Raw genomic sequence first — 16,352 nt, forward strand, 5'->3', positions numbered from 1 at the left:
CAGCAAGTCACATACATTAGCTCAGGTGAGGTGATTATTTCACTTAATCTTCATAACAACTCTATAAGATAGGTATTATTTATCTCAGTTTTTCAGATGATAAAATCAAGTCTCAGAGAGGTGAAGTGATTTGCCGAGATCATAATTGTTTTAAGCAACAGAGCTAGAATTCAAACCTAAATCACCCTAACTTCAAATCATAATCTTTTATGAAAGGTTGTACATAATATAAAAACAGCATGGAGTAAAAGGTAACTCTCAGGTTTTGAATGTACAGTACTATGCATAAATAAGACATCGGCAAGCAACTGTAGTAGAAGAAGAGAAAATACAGACGAAAACCTGCTTTAAAAGCACTCTGGGAGTTTTATACTAGTTTCCTTTATAGTAGTTTCTCAGAAGAACGGTACCTTCTATGTAATTCTAGACGCTCTTCTGTCCTCATCTTTTGACTATTGGGTTGGAAATTTTGAGGAATAATTCTGACCAGATGGAGTCCCAAATTATAGGGTTCTTTTTGCTCTAGGAGAGATTTGTCCAGTGGAGATTCTTTTGAAGAAATCATGGTAAAGCTACAGCTATTTGGGGCCAAATCACGATTATTTAGAATATCATACTTTCCTCATTCAACAATGTTGGACCTATTATTGAGTACATAAGGCCTTTTGTAATTTTTCCTCCTTGCCTTTGATCTGCTGTTCCCTCCACATGGAAAGAGCCCCTTTTTCTTCTCCCACTTTCTGCCCTATATACACATAAATAGATGAAATTCATTGATCCTTTCAGACTCATCTCAAAAGGATTCTAGAACAGGTACCTTCACTCTTGCCTATTTGAAAACTCTTAGAGTCATAAATAATTCTCCTCTTCCTTTTATATCTAATCATTTAGCCAACCATTCTAACTCTCCTTTTAAATTTTATCTACCATCGAACTACCTCTTAATACTTTCACCCATTACCATCCTGGGCCACACCCCATCTTGGATAATTTCTTACCTGGATAATTACAATGGGCTCTTAACAGGCACCCAGTTTATATCCTCACCTCTCTAAGGTCTATTTGCCATTCAGAAAACCAGGGTTATCCTGTTAAAATGCAAAAATATCATGTCTTTGGCCCAAATCCTCCAATGGCTTTCCATTGCACTTAGAGTAAAATTCAAATTCCTTTCCATGGTCTGTAAGGCCGGTCATGATGTGGCACCCCTACTGCTACCTCGTTGAGTTTATATCTGAGCGTTCTTCCCCCTATTTATTCTGTCCCAGTTACAGTGGCCTTCTTCAGCTTATCAATACCAGCAGCCACACTGCACCTCAGGGTTTCTACACGTGCTGTTCCATGTGTCTGGACTGTTCCTCCCCCATATATCCACATGGCTCTCTCCCTCACTTTGTTCAGGTCAGCAGTTAGCTTTCTCTGACCACCCTTTCTAAACAACCTCACTCCATAAATCTGTAGCCCCCCTTTTCTTGTTTTATTTTTGTAACATTAAATACTGCCTAATATAGCATATGTATATATTTATTTATTATCTGTCTTCTCCAACCAGAATGTAAGCTACTTTTGGGGAAGGACTTGGCCTATTTCTGTCACTGTTGCATCCCAAGTGCCTATGACAATGCCAGACACATAGCATCTCCCACCCTCTCCTGCGTCCCATCCCGCAGTTCCTCTCTGGTCTCCAGGAATTCCTGAGAGGACCCCGAGCAGCCCCTCCTCTTCCCACTGTCCTCCTCAGCATTTTTTAGAAAGGGTTATTATGAGGGGCCAGAGAACCCCTAGGCCTCTACTGTGCAGGGAATTGTGGGCCAGAGAGAAATCACTGCCAGGGGTGGGCTCAGCTGTTGTCTCCCCTCCAAGGCTGGACGTGTCTCGTTCCTGGGGCAGTTTAAGAAACGAGTGGGTTATAGGCCTGGAGCGGCTGGACAGACCAGCTCAAGGTTTGGCCTTCTCTTTCTCCTTACTTTCCCAGGGTGGCTGGGCTAGATGCCCCCTTTTCCCTCCCTCTCTGGGACCAACCACTCCTCATCCACAAATCCCTCCCCGAGTTCAAGCACAGACTCCATCATGAAAACTGTTTTCCTTGGTAGCTTAGTGAGCTGGTGCTGGTCCCGCCTCCCTGTGAAGGTAACCCAGCTGCAGGAGGGCACTCGGCCCCACTGCCTTCCCAGACTGTCCACAGGAGGGTGCCCAGCAGGGCAGCACACAGGGCCCCAAAGGAGGATCCGAAGGGCAAGCAGGGCACTGAGGAGCTGAAACCCAGGTGTGAGTCCCGGTCCCCATCCCTGCCCGCACTGTCTCTCAGGCCGAACCTAACATCCTGCATGCCGTGTTCTTTTAAAAAAAAAACGTATTGAGATATAATTGACATTGTGTAAGTTTAATGTGTACAAACCTGTTAATTTGATACATTTATGTATTGCAATATGATTACCACTGTAAGTTTAGTTAACATCTTTATCACGTCACAGAATTATAATTTCTCTTTTGTGGTGAGAACAACTGGTCTTTTATAGCAAGTTTGAAGTGTATAATATAGTATTGTTGACTATATCATTATGCTGTGCATTAGATCTTCAGAAATTATTTATCTTCTAGTTGCAAGTTTGTATCCTTTAACATCTCCCCAATTCTCCCACCCAGCCCCTAGTAACCACCATCCAACTCTGTTTCTATGAGTTCAGCTTTTTTAGATTCCACATATAAGTGAGAGCATAGAGTATTTTTCTTTCTCTGTCTGGCTTATCTCACTAAGCATAATGCCTTCAAGATCTATCCATGTTGTTGCAAATGGCAGGATTTCCTTCTTTCTCATGGTTATATAATATTCCATTGTATATATATCACATCTTCTTTATCCATTCATCTATTAAGGGACACAGGCTATGTCCATATCTTTTGCGAATAAAACTGCAATAAACATGACATATCTTTCTGAAATCCTATTTTCATTTCCTTTGGATATATACCAGAAGTGGGATTGCTCATAAAATCAACATACAGAAATCAGTTATGTTCCCATACACTAACAATGAAATATCTTAAAATGAAATAACGAAACTATCCTGCTCACAATAGCTTCATAAAACAATAAAATACTTAGGAATAAACTTAACCAAGGAAATGAAAGACCTGTACAATGAAAACTGCAAGACTTTGAGGAAAGAAATTGAAGAAGACACAAATAAACAGAAAGATATTCCATGTTCATGGGTTGGAGGAGTTAATATTTTTTAATTGTCCATACTACCCAAAGCCATTTATATATTTGGTTCAATCTCTACCAAAATTTCAATGGCATTTTTCACAGAAATAGAAAAAAAAAAATCCTAAAATTTGTATGAAAACACAGAAGACCCTGAATAGCTAAAGCAGTGCTGAGAACAAAGATGGGGGCATCACACTCCCTGACTTCTCACTATATTACAAAGCTACAGTAATGAAAGCAGTACCGTACCGGCATAAAAATAGACACACACACCAATGGAAGAGAACTGAGAACTCGGAAATAAGCCCCACATACAGGGTCAACTAATATTTGACAAGGGAGACAAGAATACTCAATGGGAAAAGGATAGTGTCTTCAACAAACAATGCTAGGAAAACGGGATAACCACATGAAGAAAAATGAAATTGGGGCCCTTTCTCACAGCACTCACAAAAATTAACTTGAAATGGATTAAAGTCTATGTAAGACCTGATACCATAAAACTCCCAGAAGAAAACATAGGGAAGAAGCTCCTTAACATTGGTCTTAGCAACAATTTTTTGGATATGACACCAAAGCACAAGCAACAAAAGTAAAAATCAACAAGTGGGACAACATTAAACTAAAAACCTCCAGTACAGAAAAAGTAACAACAAAATGAAAAGGCAACTTACAGAATAGGAGAAAATATTTGCAAACCACATATTGGATACGGGATTAATAACCAAAATATATAAAGAACCCATACAACTCAATAGCAAAAGAAACCCCAAACAACCCAATTAAAACAATGGGCCAAGGAACTGAATGGATATTTTCCCAAAGAAAACATACAAGTGGCCAATGGTACATGAAATATTGCTGAACATCACTAATCATCAGTGAAATGCAAATCAAAACCACAGTGAGATACCACCTCACACTTGTTAGAATGGCTACTATCAAAAAGACAAGAAATAAGTTTTTAGCGAAGGTGTGGAGAAAAGGGAACACGTGCACTGTTAGTGAGAATGTAAATTGGTACAACCGCTGTTGAAAACAGGATGGATTTCCTCAAAAAATTAAAAATAGATCCAGCAATCCCACTTCTGGGTGTATATGCACAGGCTGTGTTCTAACAGCAGGTATCTCACCTTGCCTGGCTGGGCATATGCAAAAAATCTTAACGCTTGAACCGGGAGAAACATGGGTCTTTGGGACCCTGTGCAGCCCTGGGCCCCAGGAACAGTAGCCAAGAGCTTTCTCATAGGCTTGTCCCCAGTTCCTACAAGTATGACCCAGGCCTTCTCGACTCAGGCTGCCTTAAAGTACCATTGCCCCCACGACTGGGGTCTCTGTAGGCTGTGCCCAGGCCTGGCCCTTGGTCTTCAGAAGAGCCTCGTGGCAATGGCAATAGCTCCATCTCCCGAGGCCGGGGGCCCTGAGTCTGAGTCAGACCCCTACACTGTGGCCCCCTGCCCACCTCTTGGCTAACATGGCCCAATTCAGCCTTGGCAAACCTACTCTCTGTTGCTATCCCATTTATCTGGTGTCCCAGCTTTACCCTTAACCTGGCCTGGAACACTCTGGGAGCCCTTTCTCAGTTTGTGTGCCACCGTGAGACCAGCAGGGGCAGAGGGAAGCTTGTGGACCTGAGCCAGCTGGCTTTCCTCCCAGCATACCACCCTGAAGGCCTCCTGCTCTCCTGCCACAGCTCACTTTGTAGGTTTCTCTTTCTCACCAGTCAAAATAAGTGGTAAGTCATGGGCCTTTCCTTCTCAGGACATGCTGCAGATGGTTCCTGGGCCAAGGAGTGTCTCCTGACCTGCTCCCTTTGTTATTTTTCCAACTTCTGGACATATTGCATGACATACACTTCAATAAAAAGTATAGCCTAGTGAATTAGAAGGGCTACTGAAAACATCAGTAATAATCAAGAGCCTGAAAATAAGGTCAGTAAAGGTGGAGTTATGAAAAATGGAAGCCCCAAAAGGTCTTGATATAATTTTTGACATTGCATGAAGTAGTCAAAAAGTGTCTAGTCTCACCAATGATTGAATAATAAAAATGAATGTAGTTAGAACCAGACAGTTTGATGAGGCTATAAAGACTATGCAAATTCTATTGGAAATCTACATATCCTTTACCTACAGAGAGATCAGAGTTAATACTGTAACAACTGAGTCAAGACATAACTTCCCTGACACTAGGCATCCACTAACCCCCTAGGGAAAAACAAAGCAGCTCATGCTTTGAAACTGACTAAAAAGCAAGCAGACAATGATGAGATTGTCCCTGAGGTTTTCATAACAGAATGAATTTAGGACAGACTGAATGGTATGTGGATGCTGGATGAAGAAATCTCTTTTTTTTTCCCAAGTAAGAGGTTGGTCTTCAAGTTCTTATATACAGAATGGATTGCTATTCACCCAAGTATGGTGCCCATCTAGAGACTATAAACTCCACATCTTTTTTACTCCCACATAGGAGCAGCCATGTGACTATGTTCAGGTCAATAGGATGCTACCAGAAATGATACATGCATCTTCCAGTTCAATTTTCTCAAAAGTGAAGTCACTTGCCTTCATCTCTCTTTCACCTCCATGGAAGGAACCATGGATGAGGAGGCAGTTCAACTGTGTGGATAACAATGCTCAAGTGGAATAGCGTTACAGGCTGAATTGTGTCCCCCCAAAATTCGTACGTTGAAGTCAGCCTCAGTACCTCAGAATGTCACTGTATTTGGAGAGAGGGTCTTTCAAGAGGTAATTAAGTTAAAACAAGGCCACTGGTGTAGGCCTTCATCCAATATGACTGGTGTCCTTATAAGAAAGGAAATTTGGACACAGGTATGTACAGAAGGAAGATGATGTGAAGATACAGGGAGAAGACGACCACCTATAAGCCAAGGAGAGAGGCATTAGAAGAAATAACCCTGGCCACACCTTGACTTCTGACTTCTAGCCTCCAGAATTATGTGAAATAAATTTCTGTTGTTTAGGCCACCCAGGCTGTGGTACTTAGTTACGGCAGTTCTGTCAAACTAATATAAAAGGTAAGATGGATGAAACCAGTATCCCTGAATGAAGCAGAGCTGATTGTCTGCCTAACTCTGGACTTTTATGGGAGTGAACTAATCTATTCTGTTGAGTTCATGTATTTTGGTGTCCCTTTGCTATAGCAGCTTAACCTATACTCTAGTATAATACTTAGAGGGGGCAAAAAGGGAAACAAGCATTTAACAACAGAGAAGGAGCAAGGCAAACCATGATATATTCACTGAACATAACCATGAACTAGGACCTCAGCATGGAAAATGACTGATAAAAATTTAAGTGCATAAGTCATATATTCCTCAAAGTATGTAAAATATGCATATACAAAATGTCTAGAAGCAACTGTAGTTATAAAAAAAAAAAAACTATTGGTTGTGTTAGAGGATTCAACACATAAAACGTGGCTTCTTTATTTTGATAATTTAAGTCAGTTCCATTAACAATATATGTACCTTTAGACTTACCTCTATAATTTCTATTTACTATCCTATAAGTTTAAGTCAGCAAAGAGAATCATGCTTAGACACTAACCCCACCTATTCTGATTCTGAGAAAAGTGCTACACACTGTTCCTCCTTCCTATCTCTTTGCTTTCTTCTCACCAGTTCTTCCCAGCATTGTCTTACTCCCTGCTTTCTGACAGACCAGTAAGTGGAGCAGAGCGGTCAGGGATGGAAGAATTGAAGACAAGGAGGAGGGATGGGAGGAAATACAGAGCAGACATTTCAGTTCCTTTCATTCCACCTCAATCCCTGCAGAATTCATCACAAAACTGAAGCAAAGCTATTGAAGCTTCCAAAAATTATAGACACATCTGTGTGTTATCTACGAGGTGTAAATGAGGCATATGAATGTTCACCAATGTGAACAAGCTTAGCTGAAGTAACAGCATAGGAAGTCATTAATTAGATTGTTCAGCTGACCAAATCCATTCAGTGAATGGCTGTTATAAAAGCATCGTTAATTATGAGCTTCTGAGTCCTGGCCCATACACTGTTTTCCAGCTCATTATTCAGAAGAAGCAGTTTACAACTCATACCACATCATCTCTTATTTCTGTTTCATGAGAATACAGCCTTCTTTGTTAGGAATGTATGAATTTCCTTTCAAAGCTACCAATAGAAAATGATTAAAAGAAATTCCAAGTGAAAGTGGGTATGCCTCATTGTTTTGTTTTGTTTTAAATCTATATTAGCAAATGTAAGGTTTTCAGAAGATTATTTATTTTATGATTGTTTGTAATGAAAAACAATTTTTCGACATACACAGTAATTTTATCACTGATGTTTTAAAATACCGTTTCTTCTTGTAATGTCTTAAATTGAAGGGGGGAGGCATGTTCAAGTAATTGAAAGGTAGCAGTAAGCACCTGTCAGATGCTGGAAACAGTGATGAGCTATCTTGAGTTCCATAACTGAGGATCAATAGAAAACAAAATAGCACTTTAGTAATAGCTTTAAGGCTTTATTTATTCCTCAAAGCACCCAGAGAGGAATGGTGTTGCACAGAGGCCTAACTTGGATCTATTTTGAGCAAAAGCACCAGTGTGGACTTCCTAGAAAAGGTGCTAAGCAAACAATGCCTCCAACACTGCATAACCTCCATGGGTAGTAATACTGAGAAATTGTAATCAAACACAATTGAATAATCGTGTAGTAGAGGTGATTATGACAGTGGATATGAATTTGAACTATATGACCACTAATTTCATGAATTTTATTGAACATAGAGATAAATGCAGGGAGGGCTCACTTTTTACAGTAATGTAAGATCATAAAAATGACTATGCAAGCTGAAACAGTGCAAAGTAATCTTAATAATCAATGGGGGGGAAATTACATTTGCTCAACGACCTTTAAAAATTTTTTGTCAAAACACTAAAAACTCTCTTACTGTGATTTATAAATGTACAGAGAATTGAAAATAATAGTAAAACTAGTATTTATTTATTATACCGTAATTTAAACATTAGAAACATTGAGAATCAAAGTGTTTTCTTTATTTGTAAAAATCTTATGAAGAGTAGTTTGAATACTGCTTTTCTTCCCCTGGTCGTATACCTTATAACACAAAGCTAGTATCTCTTTTATGACTTGATGAATTGTCAGATTCCTTTCTAAGTTTGGATCCACTTCCAACATTTTGTCTTTGCCCTTTCTTATGTCATGAAATATCTCTGAGAGTTCCTTTAATGTAGAGTTTTATGCCAGTGTCACTTCCCCTGGGACACTGTCATCCTTTCAGTAACAACCACTTTCCTCATTTATGTCGATAAGTTCGCCTTCACTAAGTTCGTCTGGCTGTATATCTAGAGTCTCAAATGGCAAACAGTGGCACTGTCAACATCCCATGGTCAGCTATTTCAAATTTCACTTTCAGCATTATCACTTTTCATTTCTTTGCTGCAAATTCTCTCTTTGCATGATGTATTTTTGCAAAATGTTATGTGGTTTATCACTGAGAAACAAAGAGTCAACAGAACTACACACTTTGCTGTCTGAACTGAATAACAGATGTGCCATGACCAATCGCCCACAGACTTTGAAAGAAGTGGTATGATTGGTCACAGATCATGATGCACATTTGTTACTGACATCACGATTTGTGCCCCGAAGAGCTAGCAGATAAGTTTGCACTTGATGCAATTACTAACTGAAATTCAAATCACTCTATTGGGGGACTGGTGTTATTTAGCTAATCCGTGGTAATTGAAATTTGTGTATATCAGAACCATGCAAAGTGAGGACTGTTGTACACCAATACTGTTGTTTAGGCACTTTAAAACCTGCTCTTATACATAAGGTGGGCAGGGGATAAAAGAAATAACTCGACGTCCTAAAAGGAAAGTATTAACCAAGTGAAATATAGGATAGTCGAGATAATAAAGGGTAAAAATGATAAGTGCCTACAAACCCACGGTGCCCCCCATGCTATGTCCTCTCAGGCAAGATGCCCAGGCTTTGTGTGCCTCTGTAAAATGCAGCATAATAACTGTCAACTGAAAAAAAATAAACAACGTGAGAGTTGGGAGTTAAGTTTTATTTGGTGCAAAATGAGGACTATAGCCCGGGAGACAGAATTTCAGAAAGCTCTGAGAAACTGATCTAAAGAGGTAGGAGGGAAGGTCAGTGACTCTGGTGAAGGGGGAGTACATGCAATCAAGTACATAGTTTTTGCAGAAGGTTGCTGCTAGTCTCGTGAAGGTTACTGCTAGTCACGAGGAACAGGCATCACCATGAAGGATTTTAGTGCTTCTCTAGATACGAGGAGATGCAAGAATTGGGCTCATAAAATCTTCTCCTGAAAATCTCTATCTGAAGACCTGTTCTGCCAGTTTTTCCCAGAGCCCAGAGTGCCTCCTTCCTGACCTCCACCCTGAACTCCTCTCAGGGGGTGTTGAAGGTCAGCAGCTGCAGCAGCTCTTGATTTAATCCTTGTAGAGGCAGATGGCAAGTGCCAATTTGTAGTTGGCATAACAATACCTACCTTATAGGGGTATCATAATAACTGAATCAAAATTAAACAATATCTACTTATAGAGTTATCATATGTAAAAGCCTGAGAACAATACCTAGCACACTGTAAGCACTACACAAACACTGGCTATGAGAGCAGGAAATAAGAGCAGGAAACCCTAGTAGATGAAGGAAGATGTGGTCTAGAGGGAATTATATCTAAACCAAAACAGAAAACCTGACCTTAAAGTCAAAAGGAAATATTTAGGGTGTTTTTATATTTCCTTTTGTCAAGAACTATAGTAAGAGTGATGCAGTCTTCATGTTGTATTTGATATAAAATATCACTCTTCTTAGAGAGAAGCCTGATTTAAAATTGAAGCTAAAATATCTAATAGTGAAGAGGAATACAAGTAGGCATCTATATTTTCTTAGAAATAAAATGATTAAATGACTCCTGGTTTTATAAATCATTGAATTTGTAAAATAATTTGCAGTTATTTACATATTTCCAATAGTGCCCAAATGAGGTCGTGGATGAAATTTTTCTTTAAAAATCATTCCCATCAAAGTAATCTACTTGAAATAGGCCATGTTGTTTCCTTTACTAGTGAGCTAAAGACTTCTGCAAGGACAATTTACTTCAGCACTGGATTTTACCTGTGTCTGTTTTATCTATCTTGGCTATGGTTATAGTGAAACTTTCACTGATACTCACAAAGCAGCCACACTCCCTGTGGCAATTTACAGCCAAACACTACCTGTAAGTTTTGCATCAGAACCCACATGAAAGCTCCTCCCTCTCAGCTGCAGGATCATCCCTCACCTCAAGTTAAGTCCTGATCAACAAACTGAAGAGCAGCATGTCAAAACCTATCACTTGCGTGCTCCTCTGGGTGGCTGAGTCATGGCCTCACCGACAAGGCTTTCTTTACCAAGTCCAGGTCTTCCTTAGGGCTCTGGTTCCATGAACCAGCAGGGCAACAAGAGTGATATTATCAGTCACATGGGCGTAATTTATGATAGGGTCAGAAAAACCTGACTTTCCGAAAGTTTCTGTGTTTTTACACAATCATGTGGTAGCACTCAGCTGAATGTCCAAGATGCACCAAGTGTTAGAGCTGGAAGGAGCCGTTGCCAACGTTGTTATCATTTAACCGATAACAACACTGATGGCCAGAAAGGTTGCAAAGATATCAGGTTGCCATACTAGGTCTAAGAGCATCTCTTCAGTCTCCCAGCCCAGTGCTCTTTCCTGCTCATCTTATATCTTTGTCTCTCATGGTCATTTCTTTTTTTGTTTCATTATATACTTAGATACACATAACTGCAATTTAATTGAATAGATACTACCAAGAGATTGCATATCCATGTGTGACTTAGCATATGCACCCACCCCAAAATGCTCATTTTTTAATGCTTTCATAATACCCTTACAAGCAAAAAAAAATTCTTAGCTAAACATAAGAATGCATGGAAATGATCTGAGACCAATGAAATATCATATAACAGAAGGGTCTTATATAAAACATTGCCAACTGCTGAGTAAGCTTGCCCCACAAGCACAGTCAAGGTTGTGAGCTGTTAACATCCCTGCTTTTCTTGCCTCGAGCTGGTTATTATGTGCTGTCTGTGCCATCTGGGTGCATCGTAAGTGTGTGGCGATTTTGCAATAAACCTGGTAACTAAAATGAAATCATGAAGCAGAATGACAGTGCAAAAGAATAAGAAATAAGGTCAGAAATAAAATACATTTTAAAATGAAATGTACCCTTACTCTTTCAAGTTGAGAAATTCAAATATATTATTGATATCTGACACCAGTGATTGAACATGAAAAATGAAATAAAGAAAAAAGGTCATTTCCTGAAGAGGTCAACATGTACACATAACACACACACATACATACAGACACACATGTTCACTTGGAGAGCCACCCTGCTAGACTGGCAGGGCCCTGTGAATGACAGCCTATGAGGGCAGTAGGTGATAAGGTCCATCTGTACTTTGCTCTCTTCACCATTCTGTCCCCAGAGTATTTTGTTCTCAGGTTTTCTTTTTTTTTTTTTCTTTTCTTTTTAGCACTAGGATCACCTTGCCTACCTGGACCTGGTCCCTGATGCACCCTGGAATCTCACATACATGGGGCCAATACCTTACTCAGAAGGACACTTCTGAGTCCCTGCATATTCATTTGTATTCCACACCATGCTAGGACTCGGGCAAACCATCAGCTGATGACTAGATTCCAAGAGAAAATGTAAAATTTGAATTATTTTAGAAAGAGCACCATCTTTCCTTTCAATTTGTCTATAAAGACACACCTATAACTTAAGGAAGTTCTTGCATGGCCCTGATTTTTGGCCAGAATGATCAATCGAATATATAAAATATTTCTAATATGAAAATATCTCCACTTTATTATATGCCTGTAGTATTAGACATCTAAGATTCCTAGACTATACTGAAAACCTGAATGCAGGTAAGTATCTTGACAAAGATATTGGAAGTAAAATTGGATTGGGGGGTCAGGCATCTAAAAATATATCTATCTTGCGGTTGGTTTCCTCATCTGTAGAGATACGGCATTGGGTTGGAAATTTTTTTATTACTACACAATGGGTGCTTTATCTCCTTCATTGGCCATGGAAATGTTAGCCTAGCTCCTTTTTCTCATCCTCTTTAAAACACAAGTGAAGAATGTTGACTTGAATTATCCAGTTAACTGTCTAGATCTGAAATATAGAGTTAGCAAACACACCCTAAGATGTCTTCTCGCTCTGTGAGTGAATGGCTGAGTATGGAGCATGGATGATGGAGTATAGAGACACACTCCCAAAAGTCAAAATAATGCTCACCTATAAAAGGCCGGCTGAATTCTTTCATTAAAAAAATGCACTATAAGGAATTTCATCTTAAAGCTAAATAATAATGGTACAATTATATTTTTCTCCCAAGGAGGGAAAGATGGAGGAAAGGAAGGATAGAAGGAAGGGCTGAAAGAAAGGGGGAAGGAAGCTAGGAAGAAAGGAGTGAAGGAAGGAAGTCAGGCAGAAGGAAGGAAGGAAATATGTAATTGTCATTAAACTCTTTTCCCTCAGAGGAAAGATTAATGTAATGGTTGATAATAATGTCGAATCAAATAGAAAGTTTCTCTTTCTACTATCAAAACATGCAACATAGAATCTTTTTTTTTCCTCACGTATCAAAAGAGATATAGTTTACTACCTTCAAAGTCCACGTCTCCAACTAATTTTGTCTTTCCTGTCATTGGGTCATGGACATAGTTGATACCCACATCAATTACAGCAGCACCTTCTTTAACCATATCAGATGTAATCAACTTTGGAATACCTGAAAGCAAAACAGAGTTGTAAAACACTGGAAAATACTTAAGCTTTGTCCTTGAGTAGAACAAAGTTTATACATTAGTTTATACATCTAATGTTTTTATTGTCATGGAAAGGTAGCACATGGGGGCCCCTCTGGGTGAAATCCTGCCAGGATTTACCCTTTCACCTTAGAGATTGCTTACCAAAGCAATTTCTTACCAGAGCATTTCTCCAAATGGACACCCACTTGAGCAGCATCCTTTTGTGTTTCCTGTACTATAAATAGCATGGGAAGATTACGGAGATAAAACAGGCTCCTGCTGAGGGTGAGTGGAGTGAAAACAGCTTGGAAGATGGAGGTGGAGAGAAGGAAGAGAGGGAGGGAGGGAAGGAGGGAGGAAGGATACAAAGAAAAAAAGTGAAAATGGTAATAATTCATATTCCTCAGGGTTGTGGTAAACTGTAAAGTGCTGAATACAAAGTATTATCTCATCCACTCCAAACATGAAAGGCTATCTTGAGCTTTATATTTATTTTTTCTTGGTTTCTTTGATTCATTATGTCTGTATATGACTTGGAATGGTGTAAGAAACAGTTAGTTGTACTCACTATTTCTCCACTCAAGTTTGAAAGATAGCTCTACAGAGATGTTATGTCACCATCTATATTTTATAACTCTTTTCAAATTTTATTTCCGGTACAACAGTACCAGCTAACAATGGCTAGTGTTCCATTTTTTTTGTTATAAATTAAAAAACCATTCCCAAACTTAGTGTCTTAAAACAACTAATTATTATGTTCCACAGTTGTGTGACTTGACTGAGCTCAGCTGGATGGATCTTCTTGGGGATCTTTCACATAAATGGAGTCCGATAGTGGCTGCGGCTGGAGTCATCTAAAGCTATGATGCAGCTGGTCGTCCGAGGTGGCGCACTCACAGGGCTACAGTTGATGCTCATGGTGGCTGAGCTCAGCTGGGGCTGTCAAATGGAACACACAGGTGTGGCCTCTCCATGCGGCTTGGGCTTCTCACAACCTGGCAGCTGGCTTCCAAGAGTGAGTGTTCCAAGTGATAGGAAATAGAAGGCGCCCGTCACTTAAGACTGGAACCTGGAAACTGGCACAGTGTCACTTCTGTCATATTCTATTGGGCAGGCAGTGACAGAATCCACTTAGATTTAAAAGGAGGGATGGAAACAGTCAGCTCTACCCACCACCAGAGCCCCCCATCAAGCCTCTTAGATAGCCTCAACCACCAGAGGGCAGACAGCAGAAGCAAGAAAAACTACAATCCTGCAGCCTGTGGACCAAAAACCACAGTTACAGAAAGATAGACAAGATGAAAAGGCAGAGGGCTATGTACCAGATGAAGCAACAAGAAAAAACCCCAGAAAAACAACTAACTGAAGTGGAGATAGGCAACCTTCCAGAAAAAGAATTCAGAATAATGATAGTGAAGATGATCCAGGACCTCGGAATAAGAATGGAGGCAAAGATTGAGAAGATGCAAGAAATGATTAACAAAGACCTAGAAGAATTAAAGAACAAACAAACAGAGATGACCAATACAATAACTGAAATGAAAACTACACTAGAAGGAATCAATAGCAGAATACCTGAGGCAGAAGAACGGATAAGTGACCTGGAAGACAGAATGGTGGCATTCACTGCTGCGGAACAGACTAAAGAAAAAAGAATGAAAAGAAATGAAGACAGCCTAAGAGACCTCTGGGACAACATTAAACGCAACAACATTCGCATTATAGGGGTCCCAAAAGGAGAAGAGAGAGAGAAAGGACCAGAGAAAATATTTGAAGAGATTATAGTCGAAAACTTCCCTAACATGGGAAAGGAAATAGCCACCCAAGTCCAGGAAGCACAGAGAGTCCCATACAGGATAAACCCAAGGAGAAACACGCCGAGACACATAGTAATCAAAGTGGCAAAAATTAAAGACAAAGAAAAATTATTGAAAGCAGCAAGGGAAAAACGACAAATAACATACAAGGGAACTCCCATAAGGTTAACAGCTGATTTCTCAGCAGAAACTCTGCAAGCCAGAAGGGAGTGGCATGATATACTTAAAGTGATGAAAGGGAAGAACCTACAACCAAGATTACTCTACCCAGCAAGGATCTCATTTAGATTTGACGGAGAAATCAAAAGCTTTACAGACAAGCAAAAGCTAAGAGAATTCAGCACCACCAAACCAGCTCTACAACAAATGCTAAAGGAACTTCTCTAAGTGGGAAACACAAGAGAAGAAAAGGACCTACAAAAACAAACCCAAAACAATTAAGAAAATGGTCATAGGAACATACATATCGATAATTACCTTAAACGTGAATGGATTAAATGCCCCAACCAAAAGACATAGACTGGCTGAATGGCTACAAAAACAAGACCCATATATATGCTGTCTACAAGAGACCCACTTTAGACCTAGGGACACATACAGACTGAAAGTGAGGGGATGGAAAAAGATATTCCATGCAAATGGAAATCAAAACAAAGCTGGAGTAGCTATACTCATATCAGATAAAATAGATTTTAAAATAAAGAATGTTACAAGAGACAAGGAAGGACACTACATAATGATCAAGGGATCAATCCAAGAAGAAGATATAACAATTATAAATATATATGCACCCAACATAGGAGCACCTCAATACATAAGGCAACTGCTAACAGCTCTAAAAGAGGAAATTGACAGTAACACAATCATAATGGGGGACTTTAACACCTCACTTACACCAATGGACAGATCATCCAAAATGAAAATAAATAAGGAAACAGAAGCTTTAAATGACACAATAGACCAGATAGATTTAATTGATATATATAGGACATTCCATCCAAAAACAGCAGATTACACGTTCTTCTCAAGTGCGCACGGAACATTCTCCAGGATAGATCACATCTTGGGTCACAAATCAAGCCTCAGTAAATTTAAGAAAATTGAAATCATATCAAGCATCTTTTCTGACCACAACGCTATGAGATTAGAAATGAATTACAGGGCAAAAAACGTAAAAAAGACAAACACATGGAGGCTTAACAATACGTTACTAAATAACCAAGAGATCACTGAAGAAATCAAAGAGGAAATCAAAAAATACCTAGAGACAAATGACAATGAAAACACGACGACCCAAAACCTATGGGATGCAGCAAAAGCAGTTCTAAGAGGGAAGTTTATAGCTATACAAGCCTACCTCAAGAAACAAGAAAAATCTCAAGTAAACAATCTAACCTTACACCTAAAGAAACTAGAGAAAGAAGAACAAACAAAACCCGAAGTTAGCAGAAGGAAAGAAAT

The 16,352-nt window shown here is 39.4% G+C and overlaps 1 protein-coding gene and 1 long non-coding RNA gene across 2 annotated transcripts in view; one reads left to right on the forward strand and one right to left on the reverse strand.

The window, feature by feature from the left end:
• Nucleotides 1–16,352, forward strand: part of LOC137764114 (uncharacterized) — a 165,243-nt gene that overhangs the window by 143,459 nt on the left and 5,432 nt on the right. The gene's annotated exons all lie outside the window — the stretch shown is intronic.
• Nucleotides 1–16,352, reverse strand: part of MTHFD2L (methylenetetrahydrofolate dehydrogenase (NADP+ dependent) 2 like) — a 142,255-nt gene that overhangs the window by 12,606 nt on the left and 113,297 nt on the right. The window contains exon 7 of the mRNA XM_068542820.1: nt 12,930–13,055. Within this exon, the coding sequence (XP_068398921.1) occupies nt 12,930–13,055 (126 nt within the window). The remainder of the gene's footprint in view (nt 1–12,929; nt 13,056–16,352) is intronic.

Source organism: Eschrichtius robustus, chromosome 4 (assembly GCF_028021215.1).
Source record: "Eschrichtius robustus isolate mEscRob2 chromosome 4, mEscRob2.pri, whole genome shotgun sequence".
Classification (NCBI taxonomy): Eukaryota; Metazoa; Chordata; class Mammalia; order Artiodactyla; family Eschrichtiidae; genus Eschrichtius; species Eschrichtius robustus.